The 22,196-nt window shown below is 43.2% G+C and overlaps 2 protein-coding genes across 7 annotated transcripts in view; one reads left to right on the top strand and one right to left on the bottom strand.

Annotated features, from left to right (window-relative positions):
- The window catches only part of cenpe (centromere protein E), a 30,208-nt gene extending 10,671 nt beyond the window's left edge, over nt 1-19,537 (top strand). The window contains exons 24-59 of one of the 6 annotated variants that reach the window (XM_069182271.1): nt 291-605; nt 1,381-1,593; nt 2,286-2,381; nt 2,472-2,684; nt 2,917-3,012; nt 3,123-3,344; nt 3,844-4,005; nt 4,093-4,305; nt 4,557-4,652; nt 4,758-4,979; nt 5,140-5,256; nt 5,414-5,629; nt 5,939-6,031; nt 6,235-6,456; nt 7,128-7,223; nt 7,328-7,549; nt 7,949-8,044; nt 8,144-8,356; nt 8,563-8,658; nt 8,778-8,990; nt 9,576-9,797; nt 9,940-10,056; nt 10,162-10,380; nt 10,649-10,777; nt 11,175-11,351; nt 11,532-11,624; nt 12,100-12,315; nt 12,924-13,127; nt 13,438-13,650; nt 14,742-14,945; nt 15,161-15,337; nt 15,531-15,643; nt 16,279-16,376; nt 17,134-17,290; nt 17,882-18,162; nt 19,309-19,537. In XM_069182271.1, coding sequence (XP_069038372.1) covers nt 291-605; nt 1,381-1,593; nt 2,286-2,381; nt 2,472-2,684; nt 2,917-3,012; nt 3,123-3,344; nt 3,844-4,005; nt 4,093-4,305; nt 4,557-4,652; nt 4,758-4,979; nt 5,140-5,256; nt 5,414-5,629; nt 5,939-6,031; nt 6,235-6,456; nt 7,128-7,223; nt 7,328-7,549; nt 7,949-8,044; nt 8,144-8,356; nt 8,563-8,658; nt 8,778-8,990; nt 9,576-9,797; nt 9,940-10,056; nt 10,162-10,380; nt 10,649-10,777; nt 11,175-11,351; nt 11,532-11,624; nt 12,100-12,315; nt 12,924-13,127; nt 13,438-13,650; nt 14,742-14,945; nt 15,161-15,337; nt 15,531-15,643; nt 16,279-16,376; nt 17,134-17,290; nt 17,882-18,162; nt 19,309-19,400 — 6,144 coding nt within the window. In that variant the 3' untranslated portion in view covers nt 19,401-19,537. Of the gene's footprint in view, nt 1-290; nt 606-1,380; nt 1,594-2,285; nt 2,382-2,471; nt 2,685-2,916; nt 3,013-3,122; nt 3,345-3,843; nt 4,006-4,092; nt 4,306-4,556; nt 4,653-4,757; nt 4,980-5,139; nt 5,257-5,413; nt 5,633-5,938; nt 6,032-6,234; nt 6,457-7,127; nt 7,224-7,327; nt 7,550-7,948; nt 8,045-8,143; nt 8,357-8,562; nt 8,659-8,777; nt 8,991-9,575; nt 9,798-9,939; nt 10,057-10,161; nt 10,381-10,648; nt 10,778-11,174; nt 11,352-11,531; nt 11,625-12,099; nt 12,316-12,923; nt 13,128-13,437; nt 13,651-14,741; nt 14,946-15,160; nt 15,338-15,530; nt 15,644-16,278; nt 16,377-17,133; nt 17,291-17,881; nt 18,163-19,308 lie in introns of all 6 variants that reach the window. The other 5 variants (XM_069182270.1, XM_069182273.1, XM_069182272.1 and 2 more) reach the window with 5 other exon arrangements.
- A 429-nt stretch (nt 19,538-19,966) lies between these two features.
- Nucleotides 19,967-22,024, bottom strand: mif (macrophage migration inhibitory factor). The gene is made up of 3 exons (XM_006640257.3): nt 21,778-22,024; nt 20,702-20,874; nt 19,967-20,205 (listed from the first exon to the last, which is right to left on the bottom strand). Exons 1-3 carry the CDS (start codon nt 21,883-21,885, stop codon nt 20,139-20,141), a joined length of 348 nt encoding a protein of 115 aa, XP_006640320.1. The 5' UTR covers nt 21,886-22,024; the 3' UTR covers nt 19,967-20,138.
- Nucleotides 22,025-22,196: the final 172 nt, after the last annotated feature.

Raw genomic sequence — 22,196 nt, 5'->3', positions numbered from 1 at the left:
GCCAAAGGCAGGATACACCCTAGACTGGATGCCAGTCCATTGCAGAGCACACACAGACACCAACACACACTCTCGCACCAGAGCCTCATAACCTATCTGCACAGCTGAGTTTCTGAGTTTGGATTGTGGGACAATACCAGTTAGCACTGCAAGGCAGCAATGCTAACAAGTGCACCACTGTGGTGTTTATGTGTATGTATATATTAGTAATACAAAACGTGCTGAAATTCTAGAAGGGTTTCAGAATTGAATGTCGCAGGTCTGTGATGTTGGAACTTTTGTGTTTCTAGGTGTGTGACGTCTCTAATGAGTTATGTGCCACCCGGGTGGAACGGGACGACCTGCTCTCTGCAAAAGTGGAAAGAGATGAGGAAATCCAGAGGCTGACAGAAGCTGTGCAGCAAGTAACCGAAGACCTGAGGGAAACGCAAACAAAGCTAAGTGAGGCAGACCAGAAGATGGCAAATCTGTCCGAACAGCACAGCGCAGTGCAGGCACAGTATGTGGAGGTTGCTGAAGACTGTGAGAAGCTCAAAACTGAATTGGAGAGCTCGTCTATAGAAAAACAGCAATGTCTAAATGGAATGGAAGACCTGAAACTACAGGTTAGTTGAGTTTTGTTTTCAAATCCCAAGAGAGAAGTTCAGATGTAGATGTGTTCTTTGTGCCTGTTAACACCTGGAGTTTCTTAAGTGGTACAGTGTGTTGTTTTTTCAAGTTCCGCGCAAGGAACAAAGTTCAATTGCAAAAAATAAAATAAAAAATGATGTTCAGTTTGGAAAGAGTTTTTGCAACTGAAAAGGGTTTTTCTATTATTTTTTTCCTCAAGTGAACGTCCTTTAAACAGGTTTGGCCAATTCAGTTTCCCCGTTTGAAATTTCACAGTTTTGGCATTTGTCAAACTAGCTTGACTGCTTTTCACATAACATCATGGCCTGTGTACTTGGAACAGAATTTACAGATGACAAATCTTTAATCCTTAATCTTCCCAGGACCAGATCATCATGAATTTCAGTCCTGTGCAAACTAATGGTTAAAATCAGAATGTGCATTTTTCACCAGTAGATGCATCTGCACTATTGTAGTGTCCATCAATAATAGATATGATGTTTAAAATGGTTAATAAAGTCACCCTAAACTCTGAAGGCAATGGAAATCTTCCATGCAAATGGGACCTAGTGAAAACTAATAACTTATTTCCCACTAACAATTCAACTGACCTGGTCTAAAAGTGACTGAGTCCACTTGACCATTCCAATAGAAATACAGATGAAATCTTAACTCATCTGATTAAATCCTGTAGAATAAAATGCACCTGCTCCATGCCATCTAAGAAACATGAGAATGAGATGCTTTTTTTTTTTTAAATCTACATTTCAGGTTTTAAATGTATCGGAAGAGCTGCAGTTGGTGAACAGCGAGCGGGATTCTCTCCTGTTGGAGAAGAGAGACTCGACTCAGAGAACTGAGGCTGACCTGCAGGAGCTGAGGACCCACGTCGCCTCCCTCACTCAGGAGAGAGAGCAGCTGCAGGAAATCCTGGAGTCGGTCCGGGCGGAGAAGAGCCAGCTGAAGGCCGACCTGGAGGAGAAGGTGTGATGTTGCTTTTTATGATGTACTATCTTCAGTTCTTACCTTGAAATCAAGCATGTTCATTCTGGGAATACATATACAATATCAGACCACTGAGTCAGAATGTATCATCACGAATATTGACATTTGGAGTTTACATGGCTTGAATCCACTGAGCCCTTGAGTTTGAAATTGAAGTCGGAGAACTGGAGCTCACTCAGCACCATGTCAGACAGAGTACCGCTATGAATAAGGACCTCCCCTGCCTCAAACCCCATCTGTTCCCCCTGGCGGCAGCAGCTTCTTGGCTCATCACATCCTGGGAGTGGGGTTCAAGTGGGCTAAAGCCAGATTAACTCCAATTGCTCAACACAAAGGTGGTCAGCAAGAGGGCTTGTCTGAAAACGCATACTGTACATATTTATCACATCACATTATCACATTTTGTTAGCAGGTACATTTTTCTAATAAACTTTAAGTAATTTAATTCTGAATTCTGTTTTTTAAAAAGTTCATCGTTTAAGTTCATGCACTTTGCTTATGAAAAACGTGGTATTTTCCATCTGAAGTATAAATGCTGCAATGCTAATGCCCCAAATGTTTATTTTTTAGACTTATTTAACAATGAAAGGATTTACAGCTAGAACTTACAAATGTTTAATTTTGCAGATAGTGTTTGATCACAGATCTGAAACCTTCTCTTGCCTTCACAGATGGTGGAGACCCAGGAAGAGCTCAGACAGCAGCAGCAGCTCATCTCTGACCTGAAGACCCAGAGGGGGGAGAGAGAAACTCAACTGGAGCAACAGGTAAGGAAACTTCAGAGTCTTGGATTCTTCAGCAACATTAAAAAACAAAGAAGATGGTGATGATGAAATCGGTCACTTATACCTCCTCAGATAAATGACTTGAGTGGGGAACTGAAGCTGGTGAGCAGCGACAGAGACTCGCTCCTGTCTGAGAGGAGAGACTCTGCTCACAGACCAGAGGAAAAACTGGAGGAGATGAGGTCCCACATCACCTCCCTCACTCAGGAGAGAGAGCAGCTGCAGGAAATCCTGGAGTCAGTCCGGGCTGAGAAGAGTCAGCTGAAGGCCGAGCTGGAGGAGAAGGTACGAGTATTTTTTTTTGTTTTGCGCTATTATGAGGAGCTGAAAATCAAATATCTTGATTTTCCAGATGTTTCAAGAAGCTTCAAACAAATTATATGCTAATAACTTAAGTGCCTTAATACAGTGTTATAATTTCTATCTACTTTGGTGGTTGTAGAAAAAGAATGTTTCTGCACTGCCATCTTTAAATCTATGACACCTGAGGAAAGTAAAATTCGTTTTGCCTTCACAGATGGTGGAGACCCAGGAAGAGCTCAGACAGCAGCAGCAGCTCATCTCTGACCTGAAGACCCAGAGTGGGGAGAGAGAAACTCAACTGGAGGACCAGGTTAGTATTGATGTCTTCTAATACTAAGCTATTCAAAACAGCTGGATGCTAAAACTGCTGTTAAGCATTTACGATTTCTTGAAGTAAGTTCCTGATGTTTTTTCACCCAGGTGAATGAGTTGAGTGAGAAGCTGAAGCTGGTGAGCTGTGAGAGAGACTCTCTCCTGTCTGAGAGGAGAGACTCTGGTCACAGACCAGAGGAAGAACTGGAGGAGCTGAGGACCCACATCACCTCCCTCACTCAGGAGAGAGAGCAGCTGCAGGAAATCCTGGAGTCAGTGCGGGCTGAGAAGAGTCAGCTGAAGATAGACTTGGAGGAGAATGTTGAGATGGTGAGGACAAAAACTAGGAATATTTATAGTCAGACATTAACACTTTTCCAAATGAGTTTCACTTTGCTTATCTTATTTCCTTTAATTATCCCCTATAAAGGCTGGCACTGTAGTGCAAAGATTCTCTATAATCTTCTAAAACATGCAAAACTGCAGTGCACAATAGCTTGAGTAGATAGACTTTCAGATTTTTTCATTATCTAGAATTATTTTCTGTACCTTAACATTTTTGTGATGTTTAAAGTGAGCTAAAAGCATCCCATGTTTAAGAGAAAACACAATGTGGATTTCAGTTATATTTTTTCATATTAAGTGATTTATAATTAAAAATACTGGAGTAGAATTACACTTTCTGGTATGTGTCTGACTTAAGTTGCTTGTAGTTTAAAGTGAATAGTGGCTCCTGAAGACAGTAACTATATTTATGTGAGTGTTCTAGTAGCAACATGAATAGGAATCTTTATTTACAAGGGCTAATAGTCAGTTTTCATTACTGCAGATGATTGAAACTCAAGAAGAACTAAGAGAGGCCCAAGAAAAGATTGGACTGCAAAAGCAAATGGTTGAGGACTTGAGGATGCAGCTGACGCAGAATGAATCTCAGATGGGGAAGAGTGGCGGAGAAAACATTTCATCCGACATGACAGCCTTGCAAGATAAAGTAAGATAGATTTTCTACGCCTTTGGATTTGCTGTCTTTAGAAATGAATACGATAAAAAGCAAGCTTGATTTGAAATCTCTTCATAGGTGAATGAGTTGAGTGAGCAGCTGCAGTTGGTGAGCAGCGAGCGGGATTCTCTTCTGTTGGAGAAGAGAGACTCGACTCAGAGAACCGAGGCTGACCTGCAGGAGCTGAGGACCCACATCACCTCCCTCACTCAGGAGAGAGAGCAGCTGCAGGAAATCCTGGAGTCAGTCCGGGCTGAGAAGAGTCAGCTGCAGGCCGAGCTGGAGGAGAAGGTAGGAGCCTTGAACAGCTTTTCCATTATGAAGATTTCTGTGGGAGTGCATCTTCAAGCTCACTAATCCTAATGCCTTAACTAAAGAATTAACAGAGAACTTACTTTTAAAACGGTTCTGTAATACTATTCAGATCTTGCCTTGATAGTTGTAAGAAGGATGATGATGATTGCCTGACTGTGCTATCTTCAAACCTTTGCTACTGAGGAACTGGATTTATTTAGCAATTTTTCTTTATTTGGCCTTCACAGATGGTGGAGACCCAGGAAGAGCTCAGACAGCAGCAGCAGCTCATCTCTGACCTGAAGACCCAGAGGGGGGAGAGAGAAACTCAACTGGAGCAGCAGGTAAGGAAACTTAAGAGTCTTGGATTCTTCAGCAACCTTAAAAAACAAAGAAGACTGTGATCAAGTAGTGATGGATGAAATCAGTCACTTCTACCTTCTCTTCAGATAAATGACTTGAGTGAGGAACTGAAGTTGGTGAGCAGTGAGAGAGACTCGCTCCTGTCTGAGAGGAGAGACTCTGCTCACAGACCAGAGGAAGAACTGGAGGAGCTGAGGACCCACATCACCTCCCTCACTCAGGAGAGAGAGCAGCTGCAGGAAATCCTGGAGTCAGTGCGGGCTGAGAAGAGTCAGCTGAAGGCCGAGCTGGAGGAGAATGTTGAAATGGTGAGGATTTCACCAGTTTGGAAGCTATACTGTACTTGACATACAGTATAATGTTCTTTTAAACCTGATCGGCAAAATTGGTTTGAGTCAGTTTCCTTGCATGAATTTCGCATTGCAATTCATTTGGCAAGTTGAAAAAGACCCATTTTGTTGTATTTAGAATGTTGAGGCCCAGAGTGCACTTCACTGTGCCCAAGAAGAGATCAGGCAACAGCAGGAATTAATCTCAGACCTTAAAACCCAGAGTGCGGAGAGTGAATCTGACCTGGAGCACAAGGTAAGCTGTGATAATGGATCTTTTATGTCTCAGCCATTTCGTGCAGTGCAGCATTCGACTCATTTGTGATTGTTTTCTGTTTTTGGGACTTAAGACAGAGCAGAGCTCTTCAGATACTCAAATGTCTTAAACATCCTTTTTCAAAACCTCTCTGCAGATGAGAGACGTGAACGAGCAACTGAGGTTGGTGAGCAGTGAGAGAGACTCTCTCCTGTCCGAGAGGAGAGACTCTGCTCACAGACCAGAGGAAGAACTGGAGGAGCTGAGGACCCACATCGCCTCCCTCACTCAGGAGAAAGAGCAGCTGCAGGAAACCCTGGAGTCAGTCCGGGCTGAGAAGAGTCAGCTGCAGGCCGAGCTGGAGAATGTCGAGGTGGTGAGGGCTTTTTTTACCTTTTATGAACGTTGGTTCTTTTTTTCTCTTAAACTGCATTTTATCAGTCCAACATATGAGAATCAGTGAGGTTATTTCATTGTTAACTGGGTGAGAGTATTTTGTAGTCCTTCAATAGTGTTTGATGAAACTCCTTTTCCTATGAGGGAATATAGCCACGTATGGCATGCAAGCTCCACTTTTGAATCCTATTAGGTATGTGAAAATAGATCCTACAGGAAATTACTTCTAAAAGTATAGGGATAACAGTAAGAAATACATTAACTAACAATCAGATTGGCTTTACAGGCTGTTAAGAACCAAGAGGAGCTGAGACAGCAGCAGCTGATGACTGACCTTAAAACTGAGAGTGCAGAGAGGGAAGCACAGCTGGAACAGCAGGTTTGCTTTTAGTGTTGGAACCTTAAGAAATAAAAGTCAATGAAGAAAAATATTTTTTTTGTAGGAAATACTAACTTGCCCACTCCTACAGATAAAGGAACTGAGTGAAAAGCTGATGCCGGTGTTGACTGAGAGGAATCGAGTAATGGAACACAACTCTTGATTAATGCCTTAAAATGCCATTTTCCTAACCTTCTCTACAGTTGAGAGACTTGAATGAGCAACTCAGACTAGTGAGCAGTGAGAGAGACTCTCTCCTGTCTGAGAGGAGAGACTCTGCTCACAGACCAGAGGCTGAGCTGGAGGAGATGAGGTCCCACATCACCTCCCTCACTCAGGAGAGAGAGCAGCTGCAGGAAACCCTGGAGTCAGTTCGGGCTGAGAAGAGTCGGCTACAGGCCGAGCTGGAGGAGAATGTTGAGATGGTGAGGATTAACACGTTTTTTGGCTTCTCTTGGGACCCCAGTTTATTGCATGTTCTAAAATATTGCAAAGTAAGGAAACCTTTAAATCTTTCATTTTAGGATATATTATGTTAATTGAAGATTCAAGAATTTCCATTCATTTTGCATTCTAGTGTTCAACTTATTTTCTTATCCTGTTGCATATGAGGACAGACATTTTCAACCTCAAACCTAATTTTTAACATATGTAATCTGTTTTTATCATTTGAAATTAACAATTTTGTGCTCACCCAATTTGGAATTGCATTTTTTAAGACTTCCTTCCGTAACTGTTTGGAAGTGAATAATACATGCAGTTACTATATGCCTATATGCAGAGCAATTCAAAGTTAACACATTGCAAGCATCGCAATGCCTAAGAGTGACCACTGGTTGGAGGAACACTACATCCCCTGCAACTGCAAGTTGTAGAGATCAGATACATGAAGAGCCTTGTAGTCCTGCCCTATCCTGCACAGTCCCTTTTGAAACCCAAGTCACAGCTGGTGATGTGACCTAGCAGTGTCTGGCCATAAGGCTCAACTTGTGATCCTATCACATACTTTTACTTTAGCCACTCGGGAGTCCATGTGAATGAGGAATTTTCTTGTTAATGTTGACTAATCGGATAATTCCTTGTTTTCTTTTCTTAGGCTGTTGAGAGCCAAGCAGAGCTGCAAAAGCAGCAGCAACTGATGGCTGACTTCAGGTCCCAGAGTGCAGAGCAGTTAACACAGCTGGAACAGCAGGTGAGTTTGGCATACTCTGACCATTACATATTTTTTTTTAGAATAAGCAAGAGGACATAAACTACAGAGTTACTTACACAATCAATGCCTGACCCTTCTGACAGCTGAAGGAGTTGAATGAGCGGCTGAAGCTGGTGACCAGCGAGCGTGATGCCTTCCTATCGGAGAGAACAGACTCTGCTCAGATGTCCGCTGTTGAAGTGGAGGAGCTGAGGAGGCACATTGCTTCACTCGCAGAGGAGAGAGACCAGCTGCAGGAAATCCTGGAGTCAGTCCGGGCCGAGAAGCAGCAGCTCAAGGCCGACCTGGAGGAGAATGTTGAGATGGTGAGAGCTTGTGCTTTTTGCCATTATGTGGTGAACTGAAAACCATCAGGGTGAACAATTGTGTTAAAGAGCTTTGGCCAAATGCAGGTAGGTTCTCTAAGTGCAGTTGAGGTTGACTACAGCATGGTGGTTTGTTTTTGATTACTGTATAGAAACATGCCCTTAATTAATCTAAACGGTATATGAAGAACCACTTCAAGCATGCAATATTTGCAAACAAAATATGGATCCCCCTTTACCTTCGCTGCTGTGGAACTTTCTGCTTTCACAAGCTTTCGATTTCGAGTGTGTTTTGAAATCCTTTGTCACTGGAAGTCATATATTAGGAAAATATGCATCAAAAGGTTTACTGTCACTTTTAAAATTTCGCTTGGTAGAATCACTTACTGTCTTTCACAGTCTGTTGAAACTCAAGAAGAACTCAGACAGCAGCAGCAGCTGATGACGGACCTTAAGATCCAGACTGCGGAGAAGGAAGCATGGCTGCAACAGCAGGTTCGTTTAGACTTCCTTGACATGGGGGGATTGTAAGATGGGAGAAGGAAAATTGTAAAGCTTTTCCCCCCGAATCTGTCTGACCCTCCTTTTTTACAGATAACAGAGTTGAGTGAGAAGCTGAAGCTGGTGAGCAGTGAGAGAGACTCTCTCCCGTCCGAGAGGAGAGACTCTGGTCACAGACCAGAGGCAGAACTGGAGGAGATGAGGTCCCACATCGCCTCCCTCACTCAGGAGAGAGAGCAACTGCAGGAAATCCTGGAGTCAGTCCGGGCGGAGAAGAGTCAGCTGAAGGCCGAGCTGGAGGAGAAGGTACGAGTTGTGGGTAATTGTGCTATTATGAGGAGCTGAAAATCAAGATTTAACCAACTTAAAATAAATTATTAGCTTATAATTTAAGTGCCTTACAGTGTTATAATTTCTATCTACTTTGGTGGTTGTAGAAAAAGAATGTTTCTGCGCTGCCGTCTTTAAATCTGTGACACCTGAGGAAAGTAAAATTCGTTTCGCCTTCACAGATGGTGGAGACCCAGGAAGAGCTCAGACAGCAGCAGCAGCTCATCTCTGACCTGAAGACCCAGAGGGAGGAGAGAGAAACTCAACTGGAGCAGCAGGTTAGTTTTGATGTCTTCTACCGCTAAGGCACTTTGGAGGCACAGGTGCTGAAAGACAAAATGGCTGTAAGCTGTTTTGAACATATTTTGAAGTTAATGCCTGATAAATTTTCAATCAGGTGAATGAGTTGAGTGAGCAGCTGAAGTTGGTGAGCAGTGAGAGCGAGACACTCCTGTCTGAGAAGAGGGATTCGACTCGGAGAACTGAGGCAGAACTAGAGGAGCTGAGGACCCACATCACCTCCCTCACGCAGGAGAGAGAGCAGCTGCAGGAAACCCTGGAGTCAGTCCGGGCGGAGAAGAGCCAGCTGCAGGCCGAGCTGGAGGAGAAGGTAGGAGCCTTGAACTCCTTTTCCATTATGAAGAGGAAGATGTTGAGATGGTGAGGGCTTTTAAGACTTGTATTGCTTCCCGTGGAACATTAAGTACTTTTAATTGAGGGTGGAGGTCTCCAGCCTTTGAGGGCCAGAGAGTCTTCTGGGTTTCATCCCAGATTTGATCTTTATGGCCTTTTCAAATTTTTTAGTCTGAAAAGTGAAATCTGCTTTAATCAATTGCCAATTTAAAGGTACATAAAGGGGTCTGTCTTCGGGAACTGAACGGGGAACTCCTTGTCTCGACGTTTACTAAAGAGGTCGAGAAGTTTTATCCACAATATTATAGATTAGGTCACTTGAAATGATAAATTCACTCCACCTTCACACCACTGCTACGACATGGGCCAGTCTTTGTCACTGAACTGAAACATTGTCTCAAAGCGAAACCGACTTCCAGTTAGATTGCTCTTCGTCCAATGTGTGCGAATTTTCTGAAATTCCTCAAATCTATTCAATGAATGAGAGTGGTTTTAAAAGTTACAAAAAACAAAGCTGTTTCTAAGATTTCCCTAAAATTAGTCCTTACCTTGTTCTCAACAGATAAATAAATTGAATGAGGAACTGAAGTTGATGAGCAGTCAGCATGACACTCTCCTGTCCGAGAGCAGAAACTCAACTCGGAGAACCGGGGCTGAACTGGAGGAGCTGAGGACCCACATCACCTCCCTCACTCAGGAGAGAGAGCAGCTGCAGGAAACCCTGGAGTCAGTCCGGGCTGAGAAGAGTCAGCTGAAGGCTGACCTGGAGGAGAATATATCGGTGGTGAGAGTTTGACATTTAGCTTAACTGAATAGCATTGTGATTATTATGGGTTAATGCAAGGAACTTGAATACAAATCTTAACATAGAACTAAAACCCACACGTTTAAAAATTGTTGTAAGAAAACCTGGTTTCTCTCTACAGGCTGTAGAGACTCAAGCTGAACTTTGCCGTGCTCAGGATGAGCTGAGAACTCAGCAGGAGCTGATCTCTGACCTCAAGACTCAGAGAACTAAGAGAGAAACTCAACTGGACCTCAAGGTGTGCATTGTTCTCAGCTTTGCAGATTACTTAATTGATTTGGATAGGAAAAATCCTTAATTTTTTATGTGGCAGTACACTTAAACAATATTTTTACACCTGCAGGTGAATGAGTTGAGTGAGCAGCTGCAGTTGGTGAACAGCGAGCGAGATTCTCTCCTGTTGGAGAAGAGAGACTCGACTCAGAGAACCGAGTCTGACCTGCAGGAGCTGAGGACCCACATCACCTCCCTCACTCAGGAGAGAGAGCAGCTGCAGGAAACCCTGGAGTCAGTCCGGGCTGAGAAGAGCCAGCTCAACTCACTGGAAGATGCTGTATCCAAAGTATGTTTTCTTCTTTTTTCATTGTATAACAGTTTTACAATCTCCAAATATGTCAGTGACCAGTGACCAGTTTAAGGTGAATCATTTCGGCCAGTTCCCAAGAAATGTTGAAGATTTGGATTTGAATATTTATCGAATATTTTCCAGTGCTAGGTTAGGAGCTGGGTGGCTGAAATGATTTAATTCAGTAGTTGGAGTTTTGGGAAAGAAAAAGCTGTTACTATAGACTTTCAACCACCCTGTTTGGAAACTACATTTTCCACACCAGTTGCAGATAGAATTACACCAAGTCCAGGGTGAGCTGAACAAGAAGGAGCAGGAAGCTGAGGAGCTCAAAGGCCTGGTAGCAGATAAAGAAGTCCAGTTAAACTCCATGCAAGAGTCTCTGTCTGCAAAGGCAAGTTGTGTTTTTTAGAATCCCACAGATGAGAATGCTAGGTAACAAACTTAGGAAAATAAGTCTAGACAAAGGCAAAGGCTGCTGTCATTCTGCCTTGATAGAAGAAAAAACATAAAGCAAGAAAGCAGCTTTGCAAGTAGTGGTTCTAATAAGGATCAATGAAAATGTGGTTAAAACATAACCCAGTTGTTACCAAGCTTAATAAATTATGCATTGGTATCATTACAGGAGAAATGTGAAATCTTCTCATTTTTATTTTTTGCACAGACATGTAAATATACCCGTATGCTTTCTGGTTCATTTTATTTTCCCCATCGCAAAAACAGCCTCAGGTGTATCATGGAGTTTCTTCTTTTAAACGTGCTGATTTCCTTCCGCTGTCGGGTGTGGGCAGGTGTCCGTGTTCCAGCAGCTCGTGCAGGGCCAGGAGCGCGCGCTGGAGGAGAGAGACCGCAGCCTGGCAGAGCTGCAGGGCAAGGTGGCCGCTCTGGCTCAGGAGAGGCAGCAGCTGCAGGGGAGCCTGGAGCACCTCAGGGAGCAGCTCGAGAGCCAGACTGAGAAACACCAGGCTGTGAGTCACCCATGCCCGAGACCTCAAATAAGTGCAATGCTTAAACGGGGAAACTACCATTTAACTGCATCTCATCTTTGGTGTCTAGGGATTATTTTGTGCAGATATCACATATTAATTGTCATGAATTATTTTTAATTATTTTTCTTTTTGGAATCAATGAATTATTTTTCTTTTCAGCTGATTGCCGAATTTGAGCTGCAGTCACAAGCGTCTGTCAGTGAGGACCAGAGGCAGTCTCAGCGCCTTAAGGAATCAGAAGAACAATATCAGGTGTCTGTTCTATTATGTGACTCTGATGAAAAATTACTTTATCTATTTCTTTTTCCAATTTCTGTGTCATATTTTGCTCCCAACCTAGGTCTGCTTCTTGCTTTCTTGAAAACAGCCATCTTAAATTTTTGAACATTTAACTAGTGTCAATTATCTATTACATGGCTGATTAGTAGGAATGAGTTAACAGTCAAAGGTAAAGCAAGACTTTTCTTTGTTGCCAAATGGCAATCGAAAGCACACACATACTTCTTTCTGTATACTTCTTTCTATACCTACAATGTGGGTGTCAGTAATGTCCTGCCAAATTATTGAGTTTACTAATACTCCAAGATATAAGTGAATATGATTTTTGGACAAGCAACTAAATCAAGATTGGTCATTATTGCATCCTCTGGTTTACTTGCTTTCACATGACTGCATTTTAGTTTAAAGAAGCAAGAGTGGCTGTTGCTGACTTGTTTCTCTTTCCCAGGAATGTCTGAAGAGATTTCAGCTGCAGATTGACCAGTTTAAGAGCTGTGCAAAGAACATTAGTGCTCTGCTAAATAAGGACACGACCTCTCAGAGCAAGCTGGTGCGTCAGTTTGTCTCCTCCCTGCCTGCAGAGCAGAGCAAATCCATGCTAAAGCTAAATTCCGGCATCAGTAAAATAAATACAGATCTTGTCCTTCGTCTGAGACAACAAGCGGTAAGTTGATATTATTTTTCCTTCAAGCATGCATTTAATTCTGCCTTGCTCTTAAAGGGTCTTGACTTGTAAGGCTAATATTAGACAAAAAGGTATTTTATGTTTCCTTTGCATGAGACAGTGGAGGGAGACTCCGATTATAGAATAATACCTTAATAATTTTTTAATAATACCTAGTGAAAGACTAACATTGGCAATACAATTAACACTTGATTTAACAGGTTTCATTTTACTAGACTTTGGATTAAATGTACAAAATCTGCTGAATTTTGTCTGTAAAATCAACGAATTAATGGGAAAAATAAAAATACTGCATGGGTTTAATATTCAGGAATATCAGTGGTGCACTGTAGGGGTGGGCAATTGCTTACAATGAGTGTTTCACATGCTTTAGCAAATTTTCTACAGTGTATTTCTGAGCGAAATAAAACTTGTATATTTATGATAAAGGCACAGGAATAACTTTCATTGACTGATTGCAATTGTTACAGAAGTCAATAGATTCCTGAAGCATATAGAGATGTGGTTTCAAATAAAATACTGCATTTCAAAGGGCCTTTTTGATTGTAAAATTCCTGATGCCCATTAAAAAACCCTTTCATTGCCAGTGTGTGTACTCCAGTATTGCTGAAATACACAAAGATCACTTTGAGACAGCTCTCCAGCACAGCATTGCCAGCTTTGAAGAGCGCAAGCTTCATGACCTGCTGATCCAGAGGATACAGAGGGCCTCAGGCAGCAGCTCCGAACACGTCAGCCAGCAAGCACAGAGGGCGTCAGATCTCCTGGAGGAGAGGCAGAGACAGGTGCAGGTAGGCAGTGGAAGGGTTTGGATCAGTACCTTAGCCACAACTTGCAATTGCTGTGGGGGGCAGCATGTTCTGTGGGTCACACATAAGACCTGGACTGATCTTTAGGTGTGGGAAAATCGGTATGCTTGCAATGACCTGCATTATGTTTACCTCTTACCTTCACACAGACATAATATGTTACGTTTTTAACCAAGAAGGGAATGTAGAGACGGAAAGTATACTTCCTCTGTTTAAATCGACAGGGGGCATTGTCAAGAAGATAGAATTTCATCCGATAACTTATATAAATTACTGTCATTTTTTTATGAAGGAAATGACTGAAATTTTGGCAGAGCTGGAAGATGGGTTATCTTGTCACGCTACCAGTCGAGCACAAGAGCATCCGATCCAGGAGGAAATCAACAGGACTCTGAAAGCGCTGTGTGCTGCCCCTACAGCTGGGTTTGTAGAGCTGGAACAGGTCCTGCAGAAGGAGAATACCAGGATGACTGAGAAACTTCAACAAACAACACAGGTCTTAGAGGTAAATTGATCAATTTTTTTTGGAATTTAGTATTCAGGGAGTCTAAAGGCCTTTTTTCAAGGGCTTTATTCTAAACTTATCCAGATCCACTGGGGCGGAGTGGTGGCACTGTGGCTAAGGATCTGTGCCTGTGGCTGGAAGGTTGCCGGTTCAAATCCCGCGGCCGGTAGAGGAATCCTACTCTGTTGGGCCCCTGAGCAAGGCCCTTAACCCCAACTGCTGCAGGGGCGCCGTATAAATGGCTGACCCTACTCTCTGACCCCAAGCTTCTCTCCCTGTCTGTGTATTTCATGGAGAGCAAGCTGGGGTATGCGAAAAGACAAATTCTTAATGCAAGAAATTGTATATGGCCAATAAAGTGATCTTTTATCTTACTTGAACAGGCATTACAAGTGAACAAGCACTATTTCAAGGTGATACAAGTGCACAAGCACTATGAATTAGTATCCATATTTATAAAGTGACTTTTGTCTTTGGCCTCAAAGTACTTTAGAAAAGGAGAGGCATGGTGGTTAGCACTGCTGCCTCACAGGCCCAACATCCTGTTTATGATTCCACCCTGGAGCATCTATGTGGAGGTTATATGTTCTGCAAGTGTTTGTGTGGGTTTCCTCTCACCTTTGAAAGACGGGCAGATTAGATTTGATAGGGACAATTTAGTATAGCTGTTCTTGAGGGGAGTGGTTGCAGAGTTGCACTTTGGGTGGGGTTATTCTGGTTACAACCAGTACAAAAAGAGGTTGCAGGCTTCTCTTTGCGTAAACACAGTAGGCTGAGCAGTCTTCTCTGACGTGTGGCAGACTGGCTCTCTGACCATCTGTGTAAAGCTCCAAAACAGGACCCCAGATAACCAAATAACCTTCCATTTGCTAATTGTTGTTTTAGCCCCCAAACCCTTTGCTTCTTGCTTGCTTTTCATAATTGAGAAACGTGTGGCTGCTGTTGACATGTAATTACATGACATGTAAAAAAACCGCTGCTTTTTTCAAACAAATCCTTCTGGGGTCTTTGGTTGAGGTGTTTTCTGTGGGGAGTGAGCCTCAGTTCAGATGCAACAAAAAATGACGTTTTTTTCACTTTTATTTTTGTAGGGCCTAAAAGCAAAATACTATGATATTAAGGAGAGATGCCAAGCCCTCCTTGCTAAGTCAACAGCAGAGCTAAAGGAGCAGAGGGACAGGAGTCAAACTCTGCTGGTGGAATTGGACGATGGGTCTCCCAAAAAAGGGTCCGAAGTGCTGCAGGAGAATCTCCTGCTGCTGGAAAGACTTGAAGGGAGTGAAAAGGAAATAAAGGTACGACTTCTAGAAGATTGTGGTATTGGTTTTTGTGCCCTTTTTAGTCTAAAACCCTTTTGATTTTTAGTTCAAATACTGAATGTTTGCTGTTTACTGTAGCTTTGAGTTTAAACTTATATGAAGACTCGGCTTTTTACTCGCCCATTTCATTGCCTTGGTGGGTCTCAATAAGAGTGAGCTATCTTTTTTCCTCCATTACGGGGTTTTGGCAGACAATGCAGCTGAAAATAAAGAAGCTGGAGGGATCCCTGGCTGGCGCAGAAGCCAAAGCCGCAGATCGGAAGAGAGCCGCAGACGGGATGCAGATGGAGCTGCAGAAGCTCGTGGCCCAGGTGAAGGAGAGAGATGAGTCCATCTCGACCTTGAGACGCAGCCTGAGCGAGCTGGAGGTGTGTCTTCCCAAAGATTGCATTAAGAAAAGGCACTGCTGACCATTCCAGCAGCTGATCATTCTCGCAGAGTTTTCCATTGTTTTATTCAAATCCTGCTTGTGCGGTGACCCGCTGGGGCCAGTGGGGTATTGTGTGGAACAGGAGTGTAAATGTGTAATGAGCCAAGTATGATTTTATTTTTGCTTTTCAGAAAAAGGCAGAGAAAGGAGCGTCTCCGTATATAGAAGAGCTGGAAACCCTGAGGAGTAAACTTGTTAAAATGGAGATGGAAAGGACGGGGCTGTTGAAGAAACAAGAGCAAACGTAAGGGCACCCTCCGGACTTCGCTGCAATCGCCCGGCTTGTCCTGATATCTTCTCTCATCTCCCTCTGGCCTCTTCGCTTCACTGCCCCCCACCCCAATGGGCCTTTTCTTGTGTTTGTTGGATTTTGCTTAATTCTTGCTATTTTCGTACTGTATATTTCCAGTACATTTTTCGTTTTGTGCAGTCCATGGATTTGAACGTTGGTGGCTCTGGCTAGGTTAGTTATATGAAATAATATTACCAGTAATAGGTTCAATAAGCTTGTATAAACTTCACACAGGGATGGCACAGTACTGTAGCTTGCTGGTCAGTGCCATTATCTCACAGAGCTGCATGTTGCGTTCAGTTCTGGCCTGAGGGGTTTTCTGCGCGGGATGTTCAGTCTCCTCCCCCGTTTCGAGAGCTTTCCCCAGCTGGCTCAGTTCCCTCCCAGCTTCCAAAGACCTGCTGGCTAGGTTAATGGGCGTCTCTGGACTGGTGTCATGTCTGCAGCCCAGCTCCACTTTGAACCCTGTGCTACTAGGGCAGGCTCTGAGCTTTTGTTACCACCCATTCCAGGAATAAGAATCTTCCCAAAAAGATACATGGCTATGGATTCATGACATTAATCACTTGTAAATACCGCTTATCTAGGGTGGCTGCAATGACGGCAGCCCTGGAGCACCGAGATGAGTCTCTCAGGAAGCTCAAGGAAACTCTTCGGAAATCCCAGCAGGATCAAGAGGCCTCATGTGAGTACTCTGTCAGGGAGGAGAGGCTTGTACAGCTCCCATTACAGAACTACCTTTAAACTTAACCGGGGACAAGTGACGGTTTGACGCAGTATGCCGAATGGATCGTCAGATGGATTTCATTTCTAACTGGGATTCTACCAGGCATTCTATATGATACAAGTCAGCATTTCCCGAACTCGTCCCTGCATCGGCGTCTGTGCGTGTGAGATGTTAAGAAAAACGGGCACATTTTCCACTTACTTAGCAAGCCTGGAGCGGACTTTCACAGCTAATACTAAGCTTATGTTCTACTCCTTTCTGGGAATTGAATGTGTATAAAGAGAATCCACCCACACCTCTATCAGGTGGATACATTTAGTATATGACCATTTCCTGCTTGTATCCATTTAAATGTCAATGACTTCATGTTGAATTTGTATAGTCAATAGAAACTGCCAGGTTTGAAAGGTTAATGTTTACCGGTATCTACTAAACACAGTCACCGGTTTTGAACTTTTTTTTGGAACTTAGTGCAGGACCGCTGCATGTAAGCCTTATAATTAAAATAATACAGGCACAAATATAACCATAAAACAGCAGACCTGGACTTGGTCTGCAGCAGTTTAGGAAGACTTGAGCTGACTAAAGGCATTAAATGAAGAGCTGAAACATTACAGAACCTGCATATTCTCTTGAACACAATACAGTTCAGAGTTTTTATTGTTTACCATCTTGTGACGGGTGGATAGATGATGGCAAGGTTTGTTTTTTCTAGTTGTCGCTGATGAAAAACCCCATACCAAGGCTCCAGTCACATGTGGTGGGGGAAGTGGGATTGTCCAAAGTACCATGATGCTCATGATCAAGGCTGAGAAAGCCAAGCTAGAAGCAGAAGTCCACCAGCAGAAAAAGAAAATTGGCCAAATGGAAAGGTAAGCTTATGCTAAGAGTCTCCTGGAGTGGAACAAAGAGAAGACGAGAGTACATTTAGGAATAAGAAAATATTTGCCAGACAGCAAAGCAGCTCTTGTAAGTCAGCGATTCTCCATTTTGTCCCCAATGTGCACAACGCTAAAGTTGCATTAAACTGCACTCAGGGGACTTGGCGTACAGGACACTGGATATTTGGAGACTAAACTGGTAGTGGCTAATTTGTGGTTTCACCGGCAGAGCAGAATAGGTGTGATTAAGGGCAGATGGAAGGCAGCAGGTCCCAGAATACCACTATTCCAGATCATGAGGTTAAGGCACAGGAACCCTGAGGTTTCATACATATGTCCTGTGGGACAGGTGTCCTTAAAATTAGGAGACATGTTAGTCAAGCTGTCATAAGATCAGGAAACTATAATTACTCCCTCATATTAATTACATAGGACAAATGTACACAAAACAAGATGGGATTGTTCTAATAACAGACAAGAAAAAGTAAAGACTTTTTATTCCCGTCTCCCAAGGAATTTGAACAATGAAGAGAGGGTAGTTTAACTGTGGTGATGTTTCTAACGCTTTCTTAAATTGGACAGTGTGGTGTCCAGTCTGCAGGCTGAGGCGTCCAAATGGAAGGGAAGGGCAAGGAAACTGAAGGAAACGTCGGGGCTGAAAGGCTCTTTGTCCGAGATGGAGACGCTCTGTGATAACCAGCCCAATGTGTCTCCACGCACGCCTACTAAGAGAAGGCAGGTCACCTCTGAGGGCTTCATCCTGGACTCGCCCAAGAGCAAATTCTTTGACTCCCGGTCGGGATCCTTGTCCGTCGCCTGTCCAAAGCAATTTTTTGACAACTCCACTTTAGGAACAATCCCAGGTTTGTTCATTACATTTAAGACCTATTGATGTATGTTTGTACAACATATTGCGTCCATTGAAGTCTGACATTTGCATGAATGTTATTTTGTATCTGTTAGAAATTGCAAACCATCCACAGTCGTCCGTGGCAGCTGCCAGCTTGCATGATTATAGTAAACCAGCGAAGGGTAACCGATGTTTGTCCCTAGCTCTGAGCACTTGGGGCGGTGAAGTGATTGTAAGGCTTTTAGCACAGTGATGTCTCATTCCACCTACTTGCATGGGGAGTTCACCTGAGCCTTCTTTTAATACACTGATGCCCACTGCTGGTGCTGGTGGCCTGCCAAGTCTTCTGGGTTTCATTCCATCCTAGGCTTTTAATGACTCTAATCCATTATTTGCTTAATTGGTCTAGATTAAGTTCGTTCATTGGAGATGTTAACTGTTAACCTATAAAATCTGGTGGACCGTGATCCTCCGAGTCCCAGAGTGAAGATCCAGTCCCAGAATGAAGTTTTAAATGTATGCTTTCGAGGTTGGGATACGCAGTGTCTCTGCTAAGGATCAGACTAAGCAAAAATAATTTGGTGTGGCCACACATTCTGGTGAAAGGGTCATTCGCTTTGTCTTTTTAAAGTATTTTTGCATCTAGGAGGGAGATTATCTCCTTATGATCTGTAAGAGCACTGAGGGAGTTAAATATCTACTATTTAGAAGTAATCAGATGCAATAATTTCTCATTTTAAGCGGTGAGGTGCATTATGCCCAACCAGCTTGGCGTTACTTGATATATATATATATGTGTGTGGTTTGTGCTTTATTAAAACATATGGTTGGGAACTACTGTAGTTATTGATCCAGCCTCTATTATTGATATTTTTTATTGGATTTCAGTTTTGTGCTAGGACAAGTAGTGCCTGTTCGAATCTTACATCACATGCACCAAATCTATTTTCACATCCTATCCTGAAATAAGACCTTCAGGCAACTTTGAAAAGGAAACCTAGGCTGTTTGTGGGTCTCTAAATATTTGCATTATGGTTGTTTTGGGGGGGGGGGTGACAACTTAATTATGTATTGAGCAAGTTCTCTACTATAAAAATGTACTGTTCAAAATTCTTCATAAATGGACATTAAAATTGCACTTTTTGTTTCACTTTTGCAGATGTGAACCCGACAGCTGAGCCCAACAGTGAGGGAGACTGGTGGTCACTAGCTCCTCAGAAGGATGGAGCTGAAAACTGCAAAACACAATAAAATGCTGAGAAAGATCTTTAGACTTCTAATAAACTTGTACATTTTACTTTTTCTTAAATAGAAACAAACCATCTCTACAACAGATTTTACATGTTTGTATGTGTTATTTTATTAAACCTATATGTGTTTGTATTAAACCTTTTGATTCTATATTCAGTATTTTTTTTATTATAGTGGTGAAAAATAGCCATCAGAAGGTATTTAAAATGGGGGCCAGTCACCGCATGTTTCCTGTAGCAATATCAGGGCAGCTTGCACAGCAAGACCTCTTGAGTTGAGGATGACTTGAAACACTCGTAGAGCTCACGAGAGCTCACTCGTATCTTGTTTGATCTCACAGTACTTTAGACCCTGTTTGTTAGGATTGCTGTGTTTCCTGCTCTTATTAGCCTCCAAACACTTGCCAACCCCTAACCTTGATCATATTCCAACCTGAAGGCTCTGGCCCTTCTAACCCAAACCAATTCAGTTTATACATAGAGTGCCTTGTACGCTGTACAGGTTAAGTGTGAGACACCAACCTATTGCTCTTGTACGGTGTAAAAAAAAACATGCACAACTTGCAATCAGGTGGGTTTTGGAAAACTTTATTACAGTGCTGAAGCATGTAGACAGTGCAACGTGAGAAGCATACTCATCTTGTTCTGTAATGGGGATTGCTAAACATTTCTTGTTGCAAGTGCCAGAATGTAAAAGTGCAAGGGATATAGAGAGGAAGCTACAGGAAATTCTGATCCTTCAGGCAAAGGTTGAGCTGTTCCATCCCACGTTCTGCGGTTCCATGTCAACAAAGTTAACGTAGATCCTGAATGTGACAGAAACAGTAAGATGGCTATAAATATCTTTAGAATATTACAACAGTAAGAAGCTAAGGTAGTATCAACATCATTACCAGACAAGTATCTTAAATCAACAAAGTAACTTACATTTCACATTTTATCTCCCACTGATGCAGTGGGATGTTTGGAAAAACCTCCACCATCCTAAAATCATGCACTTCTCCTCCCCCATAAAGAACCACCCAGCAACAGCTCTAACTTCATATAGGTTGAGAGATTTGCTGTTCTCTTGCATACTTACAGCTCTAGTCATGGTGAGTAAAATAACTAGTACTTATGCTAGGTGCTCTAAATATCCCAACACTGCTATGCTTTTTGAAAGCTTTAGGTGTAGTGCAGCAGGCTGTGTTTGAACCCTGTCCAACAAAGGTTTAGGTAGAGGTTATACATAGAGCCCATGTGCTTGCTCAGAGCTGCAAAAACAGCACTTTTGTTTCACGGCCCGCTGTGGGTGTACTGTACCTGTCTCCGGAGATACCCAGGTGTTTGGTGAGGAGTCCACACAGCAGCTTGGAGTACTGCTTGTTCTGCTGCCCCCCTATCTTCCCAATACTGTGCAAGGAGCACAGAGCACAAGGGTCCGACTTCCCCCCAAACATCATGGTTTGGTCCGCGTTGATGTGCACAGCGATGTACTGCATGATACACGTGAAAGATACAGGTTTAACTCAAACTTTCAAAATGTGGCAAAGATGGTAAGGCTTCAGAGACTTCTGAAACTGTTTCTGATGTACAGCTTAATATTATCTGCAAATACTCTGATGTCCGGTTTTTCCCAACATTTACATTTTTTATACTAACGGTCCCCATAAGTAAATCCCTTTTACGTTTAATACAATCCAGAACGAATAGAACATCTTAAAACACTCCACAGTAAATGCAATTCTGCAATTTGTCAGCCATAATATTCCCCGCCTTTTGTGAAGTGCTGCTGACATTTAGATCTTAAAAGCAAAGGAAACCTAGTAGGACGTAGAACAGTCTAGAAAGGGGAGCAGTGAACTAGATTTCCACATTAAATGCACATAAAATGGTGTCGTCACTACCACTGAAATCAGTGCAAAACTGAACATAGTCCAACTGAATGAAGTGACGCCTGAACGGGACAGATGCGACCAGTCATGCCTGAGATACTGGGTGTCCGTGCGTGCAGAGGCATTCAGCACACGCGTGATGATCACCCGGATAATTAATGAGCGCCGGTTCGGCACAACGGAGCTACAAGTAATCACAATCCCCTGTCAAGGGAGCCCCTGCTGCCGATTTATTTACCCACGTGGGCTCATCGATGACAGGTTTGTTGAAGAACCTATGCAGCGTTTAAATAATGACTATTTTCCCCCACACTCACTCCGTCATAGGCTCACCTACATTTCACTGGAAACAGCAAAGTCATGTCCCGGCCATCCCGTTATCACACAGGAGGCTGGTTCCCGGGGAGGGTCGCCGGGACCCCGAGAAAATCAGAACTGCCCCCCGGGACCGGACGTTTTCGGACCCGCTACACCATGGGGTCTCTTTTGCACGATGCCGCCTACCTGCGCAGGTTTCCCCATGGCCTTCGCCAGCTCCTGGGTGGCTTCTGACAACAGGGACGCAGGAATGGCGTCTTTGGAGACATTCGTGCTCACGACGAACATCGGCATCTTTGCGTTCGGTAAAAGGTCTGGCCGAGAAGAATATGTAGCGGATCCCACCTGAAATAAGCAGCAGTGAATGAACTGTCCTGCGTGCACTTGTCCTAACGCTTTATGGCAGATTTGCGTCGCAGGCGCACTACACGCTAAAGGCGGAGTTATTACAACCATCAGTCACTGCAGCACATGCGCTCACCCGATTTCACGTCCTATCCTGGATTGGATGTTGTGTGATCTTTCTCCCTTGTTTTTAACGGCATGGGATAAACCTATTACGAGTTCCTTTGCCTAACTCTTGTAACAGAGAACAGTGGTCGTTA

The sequence above is a fragment of the Lepisosteus oculatus genome, chromosome 22, assembly GCF_040954835.1.
Source record: "Lepisosteus oculatus isolate fLepOcu1 chromosome 22, fLepOcu1.hap2, whole genome shotgun sequence".
Taxonomy (NCBI): domain Eukaryota; kingdom Metazoa; phylum Chordata; class Actinopteri; order Semionotiformes; family Lepisosteidae; genus Lepisosteus; species Lepisosteus oculatus.
Note: the sequence above shows the minus strand (reverse complement) of the source record. Positions and strands in the feature narration are given on the sequence as shown.

Bases quoted from the DNA above. Each gene is read 5' to 3' on its own strand.
- mif (XM_006640257.3), bottom strand. From the start codon at position 21,885: ATGCCGATGTTCGTCGTGAGCACGAATGTCTCCAAAGACGCCATTCCT. The intron at 20,875-21,777 runs GTAGGCGGCATC...TGTATCATGCAG, and splicing joins CCATGGGGAAACCTGCGCAG to TACATCGCTGTGCACATCAA. The intron at 20,206-20,701 runs GTACAGTACACC...TGTCACATTCAG, and splicing joins CTGGGTATCTCCGGAGACAG to GATCTACGTTAACTTTGTTG.